We start from the raw sequence: 11532 nt of genomic DNA, 5'->3' as shown, positions 1-11532 counted from the left end.
TTCGGTGGAAATTTTGGTGGGGTGGCGGTGGGCGTACGTGGGCACCCACATCTCTGGAGCTCGGACTTGAACTCTCTCGTGTTCTTTTAGACTCAAACGTCTGTTTTACGCTAATTGGAAAAGTTGCAAGTTTTTTGCCTTGCTTTTTACCAGTAAGGGGGGCTAAATGGCAGGGGGCGGACTTTACTCGATAGGCCCGTGCGGTGTGTGGCTTTTATTGGAGGCAAATTGCTTAGAGCGATGCTTATTAGCAGCTGACACGGCTGCGGCTGTCTCATCATCAAAGTTGCGGCCTAAACTGCGAGCAGCTTCAAAAATACGTATACAAAATAATCACAAGACAAACGACCTGACTTTCATACTTTTAAATTGGCCATTAGCCCGCTTTCGCGATAGGCCCTGTCAGAGAATCTCGGCTATGCCCTTCCCGAAATCAGCTTAGTCTTAAGCCCCTGCATCCTGCTCTTTATTTGTAATTATAATAAACAAAAATGACTTTATATTTTGAAGGATGTTTCTGCATCCGCTGTTTGCTCTCGTCGCGCCATTATCATCAAGAGCTCTTCGCTAACGCGGTGTTTATGCGGCGCCGGAAGTTGTGATTTTAATTTCGGGTAATTAACTATTTAAATTTAAAATTTAATTCAAATTAATCCATGTCATAGGACTGTCTAACAAATTATATCTAGCCAGATATAAAATATAAATATAAAATATTTACTTCCATAAAAAAGTTAAAAAAAAAAACCCAAAATAATGATATATTTTTACGAGAACTTAATATTCGGTTGCATCTATAAACATATGATAGGGACTAAGACTTAAGATTACCGTTCAAAATAAAAATGGGAAATTTTTCTCATACCCTCCTTACGGCATCATTTCGAAAATTGCCACCGTGTAAACCCGAATTTCAGAAGTACTACGAGGGTCCTTCGCGGGTTGCGTCTGATGACTCTGCCTTCCAGGCTCAACAGCGAGAGCGCCTGCGTGGTGAGAGGAAATAGTGGGATATTCTTCTGTGGGACACCAGAAACAAGAACAAAAACACTGGAATATCCCGAAATCGGAGCGATATATGTCCGTTCTGACTGGCAAATGGTCTGTGCAGCGACGGCGGCAGCAGGTTAGTTCAGTCTCTTGCCTTAAATGGCCGCGTGCGGCAGACAAAAGCGCATGAAAAATTCATTGGGAACCGTCGGAACCGAAAGTTTAGCGTCAGGATAGCGACAACAACAAGGACCACGGCACTACTATAGCGAATATAGTATATCGAGTGCTAGTCCTAAACGTCTATCGTTAGGTGTAACGAGGTGTGCTTCTGTGTGTGTGAGTGTGCAGTGTGTGTGGAGGATTTGTGACTGTGTCAGTGGCGTTGTTAAAAAAAAACACAACAACAATTGAATGCCAAATTGAAAGTGGTTGACAGGCAACTGGAAAAACAACAGCCAAGGCAATAGCTTCGAGTGTCCTTTCGGCCAAGGCAAAGTGAAAGCAATACTCATCCGAAAAATAGAGAAAATACACAAAACAGCGATCAAAAAGCAAGTTGCAATTGCCGAAAGCCTATTATTTTTCCATTGATTTCCCAGCAAATAAAGTGAGCAACAATTCCGAAAATATGTTGTAAGCCTGGACTCTTCTGTTTCATAGTGAGTGGGAGTAGTCACAGAACATCAAACGTTTAAATACAAATTAGTATGGCATGTGTTCCAACAAATTCGATTTCCCCCTCATGCTGTCTCTTTCGCACACGCGTCGTTCCGTCTCTTTCTGTGTTAAATTTTCAACAACTTTTTGGCATGTGGCATACTTTTTCGGGTTTCGTTGAAATTAATTCCCGAAGTTCTGTTTTCTGTTTCGATGTATTTTTCTTTTTCTTTTTTTTGTTTTTGTTTTATTTTTTTTGTGGTGTATGGGCAGAGAGTTCATTTTCCAGGCTCTGATTTTGGCCCGTTTTGGTTAATTAAGCCAGCGAAGTCGTCGAAGTGCGATTTGAAGCCAGCTTGAGCAGACATTGATTAAAAAAATGTCGATGGTGTCATCAAGTTGAATGGGAAAACTTTAATTGGGAGCAACGGTTGCGGAAACTTTTTCAAACTGATGGACAAATACGTCGAGCTTGCTTTCAAAAATGACTTTTTAATTTGAATCTGATTAAGTTTCTGTAAAAGTTTTCACAGTCAATTAAAATACATTTTCTGTGGAAAGGAAGCAATACATTGACCTTTACATATTTTTTGATGAACAATGTTTTTCTGACATCAAAAAGGCTTTAATTCACTAATCTAAGAGATGGCTAAATGCTGTTTGTATGTAAAAGTCAATTAATTTGCTTCTGCGAATCCGTTTTAATTTAAATAAGTTACAATGCGATAAAAATGCAATAAGGATTATCTCGCAACCACTAAGGTTAATTAATTAGTTAATATTTTTTATTTAATTCAATGCCTTAAAAAGTTTAATATTAGATATGTTTTTTTATACATGTACATTGTGTCTGTCAAAACTCCACTTTCGCTTTATTTCATCTGAAAGTTTTGTAAGCCACTAATTGCTAATTTATGGCCCAACACGAAATTGGTAGAAAGCTATGAACTTAATTTAATATTTTATTTATTCCAACGCTCGAAAACTTAAATACAAACTCCTTTGTGAAAAATTACATTTTTTTATAACTAAAAAAAAGAAATGGAATAAATTGGGTTTTAAATAAAATGTTGCTCATCAGAGTTATTAATGAATAATTTGATTGGCGCATAAAGTGTCACCGTTTTGGGATATTTCAATTTAGCGAAACACATTGCGGAACCATTTTACAAATTTATGACCATCGAAAGTAGGCAGGCGTCAATGAAATTTTAATGAAATTAGACCGGCAAGCGATTTCCGCAATTTTACAATTTTCAATTGTAAAACGCCAATTCTGGAGCTATTTGGGGATGGGTCACAGAGGTCCTGTCCGCAGTTTATGGCATTTTAATCATCTAAGAACGCTCTTGCTCTTTGCAGTCAACATGCAAATTGCCTGCGCCGGACCCGCAGTCGAATCCAGGGCCAGAATCCTTGCCAGGCATCCTCATCATCAGCAGCAGCATCATCATCATTGGAGGCAGTGGAACGCAAACGCACCGTAGAGCCAGCCAACAGGGCGCAATAAAAATTGCCTTTCGATAAATGGGCGGAAGTGCCAGAGGCGTGGGGCGGAGGGGCGTGGTCCTGGAGCAGGATGTACGCACAAGGTCGTCGCAGGGGGAGCGAAAGAGGGGGCTCGCTGGCAAACAGCAGCACAACAATGCCAAGCTTCCGCTTAGGATGCGCTCGAACGGAAGTTATTTTGGCCGCCTGAACGTGAGCGCGCTGCTCATCTACTTGTGGTGCTATCTGCTACTGGTTATGGCAGCATCTGGCGGCAGCAACCACGTGGTAAATGGCCTCAAATGCTATTGCAATCCGAAGGAGTGCGACGTGATCCGCTCACCCGACTGCCCCGGAAAAGGACTTATGCTGTGGGATCCATGCAAGTAAGTCCCGCTCCCAGAGCTCCAATTAAAATGATATTTTCCGGCCTGTACATGCCATCCATTTTGTATGCGAATCAAACGAAGAAATTGATATTAGGATTTATTCCAGCGGTCAGAACTCTGTTTGAAATTTTCATTTCGATTTGGTAATCTTTTGACTTTTGGTATAATGGAATAGAATTTTCTGTACGGTAGTAATCATAAAATCATTCTATGATTTAATTATTTATAAAGTGTTCCATTTTGTTTCGAGAAATAGTCTTGTTATCAAACCAATTAAATTAATTTTAAATTTCGGTTTGTACCTTTACCAATATTTTTGTTTCCAACATAAATTGGCACACTCTAAATTAGGTTTATTAGGTGCACAAAGCTTTGTTGTTTTGATTGCCTAACACACGAACGGGCTTTAATTTCCTTATATTAACGTTGGTTGAACAATGGTGGTCAAAACAATAGAAAACAATTTAATAGTGTGTCATCCTGATGCTTTGATGATTACCCACAGGATTATCAACGTTTCTATTACATGTATACATGTATATATCAAATTATACTTGTGTTAAACTCCCATGATTTTATGATTGATTAAACTTATTAATTGTTTACATGTTAATAGGAAACTACAGCGATAATTTTAATTATAACATTCCATATTAGATCCGTGTTTGATATGGATATTGTTTTGAATCGTACCTCATTTATCGTTAACCTATTATAAATTGTTTGGTTTAAATGATTCGCAGAGACGTTTTTACTAACTATTTCCTAACTAAGCATGAAATGGTCACAAATTCATAAGCTCACCACGATCTTAATAATTGGCATTGATATAATTAAGAGCGTCAGACATCAGAGTGTCTCCTTCGAATTCCAACCCAATTCGCATCGTGAGTGACTGATTGGACTAATGGACTGATTGGAATTCACATCAGGCATCGTTCTCCTCATCTCACTCCGAGTAGAGAGTGTTAACTAATTGTTAACGTTTATCGAATCGAAGACGGAATCTAATCAATTACTACTGGGATTCATTCCATCCATAGTCCATTGCGAGGATTATGCCCACATCTATTTATTCTATATGTCATATACACACCTCCAACTATTCGCAGATGTTGCCGCATATGCGCCAAAACTTTGGGCGAATCCTGCGGCGGTCCGGGCGGATTTTCCGGTCAATGTGAGCCGCCCCTGCAGTGTGTGACCAAGCTGCCCATTAGCAGCGGATTGGGCGTGTGCATGGGTGAGTCCTTAGTTTTATGTACACACTACAAATGTGCACTCAAAAAAAAAAAAAGAAGAATATTCCGTTGTACTTTAATTTATGTATACATATCTAAGAAATACCACCTTTGATCAAATAAAAGACTTTTTATTCATGTTAAAATTTCTTCTAAACTTGTGGATTGGATTTTGATATAATAATAAGGATGTTATTATTGATATTGTATTTATTTGGTACATTTAAAGCTATTAATATATTACAATATTATTTATCGCTGGGTCAAAAAAAGTTTTTTCCAACGTGCATTTAGCACTTGTAAAAATAATAAAAAGGGTGTATGTGGGGTGGGGCACCGGCTAGCTGGTTATTGTTGGGTTATGGAGCATTCGTATTTAGTCGCATCCATTATGCATTAACATCACGTATTATAGACCACAGCGCCCTCAATTGATATGTCCGCAACCAGTTCGGATCGCTTCAGCAATTTCAGTCGCACTTGCCATTTGGCCTGCGGAGCTCCTGGCGGGAATTCGTCCGAAATGAATGTATAGTTGCGGATCTCGTACAGTTTTCCCTGCATAATTTGATGGCATCAATTCGGGTTTTGTGTATAATCGTGTTTGGGGAATTAATGCGTCCCGCTTGTGCAGCAATTTGCAATGAAAATGGAAAATGGTAAATGAAATAACTGCAGAATGTTGTTCAATTTTAACTAGTTTCGTTCGACGAGAGTGCCACAACACGAAATGTTGACAAATATTTGCTTTTATTTATTGAAAGTTGAATCTCAAGGGAAAATATTTGTCTTCATTCTGCTGTGCAGGGCAGGGGCAAAGTTTGACTAGTTCCAAAAAACAAGCGGAAGTCTTATTTCATTAAATTTCTTTCCTGGCTTGTTGTCATCGTTTTGATAAGAGCTGAAGTTCTCAAATTGTAAATATAACTGGAAAGCCAATATTTCTTTAACATATTACGAAAAATATTTCCAAATCTATAACAAATGAACAATGAAAGATTAAGGATGCATACGTCACTAACCTTCGAAACAGGACAGCTGTCTGGTAAATTGCTGACCGACTTGAGCCTTTTAAACAATTTGCCAACGATGTTGTTTTGGTACATTGAGCCCAAGTATTTGCATCCGTCTATCTTGATATCGGCTATATTCATGCGGCTTTTATCCTTTTTTATCAAATCAAATGTTGCAAGCACGTCGAAGTGCTCGATGGTTTGATTTAAACTGAATTTAACCGCTACCACTGCAGTCCTTTGTCGCACAAGTAGACATTCCAAGCTATTGACATATGCCTTGGCTATAATTTGGCAGCCAAGTGTTTTGATCGCAATGTCATAGTTGTTCTGGCGGGTAGAGTTTCTTTTTAAAATATTAGGCGGGGCAAATACAACAAACCTTTGCCAGTCCCAATTGAAGAGGTAGAAAAATCAGGAAAAACGAAAGCCGGGCCAGCATTATGCCAAACTAAAGCGAAAAATTAGATTTGGGTCGGCTTATATAGGCCTCGCATAATTTAAAATAAACGCCACCATAATCTGTTTTAATGCACTAAGAATCAAAGTTCATTGTGGGGCTTAATTACCATTTAATGTGTGATTAATACGACCCAGAAATACTCCCCTTTTCACCGATTTCGTGTTAATAACCGCATTTGTTTTGCTTGTGTTTTTGCAATAGATTTGCAGCACCTGACCGCCCTGACCTACAGTCAGCACGATAATTGTTCCGACAGCGATTCGATTGTTTTGGAGCCGGGCTGCGAGATCACCAACAAACGCTGCCAGTGCTGGCCAACTATGCGCACCTGTCTCAGCGAACTGACCAGCGATGGGGGATCCCCCGACGACTCTCGCTGGCACTTCAAGAACCTAGAGGTTGGTACACAAATCATACATCCACACACACACAAATTTCCCTTCTAATACGCCTTGATTTCCCGACAGGACTGCCAGTTGAATCTACAAAATCTAATAAAACTCGAACAGGAATTCGATGAAGACTACAAAATCTCACCGAGCAAATTCACATACAAAAAACTACGCAGAAAGCGAAAATCTTTAAAGAAACGAATGTAACTAACTAACTAATAACCAAGGGCTTGAAATCATATACAAAGGTGTCCAAAAGTATGCATATGCTAATAAGTCTGTGCTCATTAGCTTATTGTGAACTTTTAGATACCTTTATAATGGGCTTCAAAGCTGAAGTGATTTCACTAATTTGTATTTAATAGCGAAATTCCCTTTTTTTTTAGCATCATCTTGAAGGATTGAGCCCTGAATGCGCCATTGCGACTTTCTGCGTTCCCAGCTCTTAACTCAATAAAACAAAATGAGGAATCTCTGTACAGATAGTATGCTTACTTCTAACTAATTATATGGCTATTATTAATAACGTACATATATAACAACATATACATATACATGAGGAAAAAGTACATATGAGAAATAGACAAAATGTATGTATCCTAAGACATTTGTTACTTTATTGTTTTTAGAAAGCGCGTACGTATGTATAAATTTGCAATTTTTATTCCTACTGCCCCCGAAAAGAAAATATACAAAACAATAAATTGAAAACATTTACAAAATGTTATTGCTTTAAACAGATAACAAATACGAAATGTGCAAAATGTTGGAATTTTCCATAGGCCTAAGTCAAGCCATTCAATAAACAATAAAGCCGAATGACAAATTTTGCTAACTGAAACAGCATCGAAAATATATAAGTGGTCAGAAAACAAAGCGAATTTTGTTTGTCTTAATTATGGGATTTAATAGTTTTTAATAAGGGCTTTTCTGTCTATAGAATTATGCCTAATTTCAACCCTGAAGCTTTTAAAGTTCCTGAGATCTCGACGTTAATAGGGACATGGCAACATCGACTCGGCCATTATTTCTTATCAAGAATATATATTTATGCTTTATTTAGTTGGAAACGCTTCCTTCTACCTGTTACATACTTTTCATCGAATCAAGTATACGAGTAACGGGTATAAAAAAAATTACGCGTATACTGCGAATGGTAAGGATCGTAAGGAACACAACCCTGCACGAAGACCTCAAGTTAGCCACTGTCATCGAGGCTATAAACATGCACTCCAGCCGGTAACACGACAGGCTAGAGCACCACAGGAATCACCTAGCCAAGGCACTGTCCAGAGCTCGCCCACCATGAAGGCCCCACAGGAGACAGCCGAGGGACCTCACCATACGGTCCCCATTGACGAGAGCCAGGAGATGATGATGATCTCAAATTTATATATTGTTAATTGTTATATTTGTATTATTGTTTTGTTACAGCTAACTTTTGTTAGACGGCGCGCCAAGAAGGACTGAAGGGACTGATATATTAGCGACCAAGGTGACAAAAGGGTTTTCAGCTACCTCGTATGCCTTAATAAAGTCTAAAAAAAAAATTAACCCATTTATTGGATGGTTTGCGCACCAACGGATAAGCCCAAATCGACTTGAATGAGGATTAAGAATATACATATATATATATACTTTAAACGCGTATTTCTAGTTTTTATCTACTTTTCAACCTTTTTGGTATTAAAATCAAGTAGTGTGTAGTGTATTTAATGCACATAAATTGCAAAACATACTCAATTAAATTGCGAGGTTTGGTTTTATCATTTATCTGTTAATTACGCTGCTATGTTACTGTTACTGCATTGTATGGCTTCGTCGCTTCTAAATAAATAAATAAATAAAAAAAAAATTAATTTAATCAATTAAATTCGAACAAATCCAAGCAAATTCAATTCGCATATGAAACAAAGAAACCAAATCTTATAAATTTCAGGATAAACTCTTATATTTTACATTTATTTTACTCGGAGGGTATAGTTACATAATGGGTAATAGCTAACTATTGTTTTATCCGTAAAGTATGCACCTGTTAAGAGTGTGTAAAAAACGTGTAAGTTATACATGTAGAATTCAGTAGGTTCAACTGCCAAGCGCTAGGTGTCGCACCAACTCCTCCAAAATGTTGATAAATTTATATTATTTTTTACTTGCCTGCCGTAGCTTTTTAAACAATTTCATGGTAGGATTTTGATTTGCTGCATATGAGACGTATTTTGGAAATGGGCAACTTATAATTAAGTAAGTACCTGGAAACCACTTAATCACCTGTCCTGCTTCTAGGCCTTAGTAACTATCTATCTATCTGGCGAATAAAGCACCGTTCTAAAACCCCAATTCCAATTCCATTTCCAAGCCGCTTTGGCCCAAAATTCGACCATCGACAGCAGTCGAGTGGGGTCAGTTCTTCATCTTGAAAAGATCAAAGATACACTTTGGCGCTTAAGTGTTTTCCCGCCACTCCGTAGCCTCATCGCCAGCTATCAAGTGAAGGAGTTCGAGATATTTGTTTCGCTTTTCGAATTGAGTTGTTATATTTTCTGTGGCTCCGTGCACTCGAGTTCGTTAGGCACCTTAGTGGAGCAAACAAAAGCAATTAGACGGCGTCATCTGACAGCCTCAATGGAATAGTTTTCGGGGCGAATACCGGAGGAATGCCGCAGCGTTTATCGATCGATCGCCCTCTGATGGGATGTCCAACTGCCAATGAGACCGGGCCGAATAAAAAAATAAGTGAAATACAAATGGGACGAGGGGGGGCCACTGTATCCAGGGCGCAGAACAAAAGAGCTCCAGTGCGGAGGAGTGAGGTGTTAAAAATTCTACTCTTTATGCTCCTATTATGATTTGACTCGCTGCTGCTTGTGGACTTTGATGGACGTTTGCGATATGAGAAGTATCTGATGGTGCACTTAAAAAAATGTATTACTTTTGGCTTGTTTTGCGGTAAGTAAATATAATAATTAATAAGTTTTTTTCTGCGATAGACTGCTAACAAATTTCATAATGTTGTTGTTAAAGTACTTTTGTAGAGAGATCGAATGAAATGCAAAAAATCCTAGATTAAAGCCGCATTTCTTCGAGTATATATGTGCGTGGAGTTTTTTAAATCTTTTCAGCTTTTGTCTCACTTGTTTGACAACCGATGCGTACAAATCAAAGCAGGAATCCAGAGTCAGAGGCCCCAAGCCCCCGGCTCGTCTGTTGTTTGATTAATAGCCGCACAATTGATATGTTAAGTGGTAAATTACGCCATTGGCACGCAAATGTATCTTCAAGATACATTTATGCGTTTGTGTGTAGACAAAATAGAAAAACACAAAAAAACGAGCAAATTGTTGTTTGTTTAAGGCGCCGCTTTGAATGGAGATAAAAATCTCGGAGCTGCGCTATCGAGGCTCTGGAAAGGCGGAGCCTAAAGTGCGTAAAGTGATTTAATTTTGAATGAACGGCGGAGAAAGTCCATCAAACACTCACACTCACTCGTTGGCCGGCATACAATTATTCAATTATTTGGTTGACTTTTCCGTTGTTTTGTCCAGCGGATGAAAAGCTTGGTATTTTACAAGGTTCGTTGGCTTAAATTAAAACCCATTAGTCTACTTTTAACACGCATTCAGGGAATCTATGTTTGTTGTTGTTTTTATGGTAACGTTTATATGCTTAAATAAATGGAAATACAAAACCGAATCGAGGCGAAACAGAAAATCCATTAAAGCCTTTTTGTATATTAGAAAAACGAAACAATGGGGAGGGAGTTCGATTGATGTCATTAAATTTTTGCCACGCCATAAAATTCATTGATTTTTTTTTTGTTTTATTGAAAAGCTGCCATGTAGAAGTGTTATAAAAATCATTTAAAAGCCGAGATGGCCGTAGATTTGATGATTTTTTGTGGTCTCTGTTTTGTTTTTACTGCACGAAGCCTTTGCTTATGCTCAACTAAAATGATTTAATTTCGAAACGTGCCTTGCAAACTTTATGATCAATTTTCGCTTTAAATATAGATTGAATGCCTCGTTGAAGTATTTAAATGTGTCTCTGGATTATTTATTTATTCTGTTCTTTGTTTTTCCTTCGTTTCGAATATCATGTGACGAAGTTGCTTTATCGGAATGCAAAAGTAAAGGAGGGAGCAGCTTTTTGATGATCGGCAATGGATTGAATTATTGTAAGTTTTATGGATTTGATTTACGATGTTTTAATAGAACAGTGATTTACGACGGTAACATTTTTCGATGAAATTCATTTGATTTAATGCGAACGTTCGCCTTACCATTATGTATTTGGGGCTAATCCTTAAATATTTTTAAATTCATTTTTCGACTACTAATGCTACTAAAATTAAACATACGTGAATAGGCGGACATTTGATTGAAGTATATTTGTGGAATTTTGTAGTTCCATTTACCTTTGTTTTTATGTTGCTACCAATCCGATTTTGGAATCTTTTTCCCTAATAAAATTATGAAAACAATCATGAAAACAATTGTTTTTATGTTGCTACCAGTCCGATTTTGGAATCTTTTCCCTAATAAAATTATGAAAACAATCAATATTATTGGCCATTAAAACTCCATCTTCTGCTCCTGTGAATATCAATCCTCTCTTGCCAATTTGCACGATTCAAAGCTGATGGAGTTGACTTCATTTCCATTTCTATTGAGGCATTGATCTCTCGCGCGCTTGTCTGCCCCATAAATAAACTGTGGCAAATTCTCTAAGCCAACTCGCTGAAGGCCCATAAATTATAAGGCCCAGAGCCACAACAACTGAGTTGGCCAGTGTGGTTGTTGTGTCATTTTCCCGGCGCGCTTAATAAACTACACACACTTTATGCGATCTGCGGTTCCTGTTGTTGTGGCCTGCCGATTGCTGTTATATGATTTCATA

General features: G+C 38.0%; 2 protein-coding genes across 4 annotated transcripts, besides 4 other annotated features; one reads left to right on the top strand and one right to left on the bottom strand.

Annotated features, from left to right (window-relative positions):
* Positions 1-1122: 1122 nt before the first annotated feature.
* On the top strand, positions 1123-7485 carry cmpy (crimpy). Of its 3 annotated transcripts, none has more exons than NM_001104182.3 (6): positions 1123-1313; positions 3013-3524; positions 4640-4770; positions 6446-6642; positions 6712-6839; positions 7023-7485. In NM_001104182.3, the coding sequence occupies exons 2-6, from the start codon at positions 3178-3180 to the stop codon at positions 7039-7041; spliced, it is 822 nt and encodes a 273-aa protein (NP_001097652.1). In that variant the 5' UTR covers positions 1123-1313; positions 3013-3177; the 3' UTR covers positions 7042-7485. The 3 variants fall into 3 exon arrangements, with proteins under 3 accessions (NP_001097652.1, NP_001246849.1, NP_001097651.1); NM_001259920.2 differs by having other exon boundaries at positions 1123-1329; NM_001104181.3 differs by having other exon boundaries at positions 3013-4770.
* CG34260 (uncharacterized protein) lies at positions 5165-6223 on the bottom strand (the record flags this gene model as incomplete). The annotated part of the gene is made up of 3 exons (NM_001275191.1): positions 5165-5326; positions 5791-6111; positions 6164-6223. The coding sequence occupies 3 exons, from the start codon at positions 6221-6223 to the stop codon at positions 5171-5173; spliced, it is 537 nt and encodes a 178-aa protein (NP_001262120.1). The 3' UTR covers positions 5165-5170.
* A 94-nt stretch (positions 7486-7579) lies between the features above and the next one.
* Positions 7580-7765: a mobile genetic element.
* An 18-nt stretch (positions 7766-7783) lies between these two features.
* Positions 7784-8186: a mobile genetic element.
* Positions 8187-8217: 31 nt separating this feature from the next.
* Positions 8218-8275: a mobile genetic element.
* Positions 8276-8385: 110 nt separating this feature from the next.
* Positions 8386-8491: a mobile genetic element.
* The last annotated feature ends 3041 nt before the right edge of the window (positions 8492-11532 follow it).

This window comes from Drosophila melanogaster, chromosome 3L (assembly GCF_000001215.4).
Source record: "Drosophila melanogaster chromosome 3L".
NCBI lineage: Eukaryota > Metazoa > Arthropoda > Insecta > Diptera > Drosophilidae > Drosophila > Drosophila melanogaster.
The sequence above is the reverse complement of the archived record's forward strand: the minus strand, read 5'-3'. Positions and strand labels throughout refer to the sequence as shown.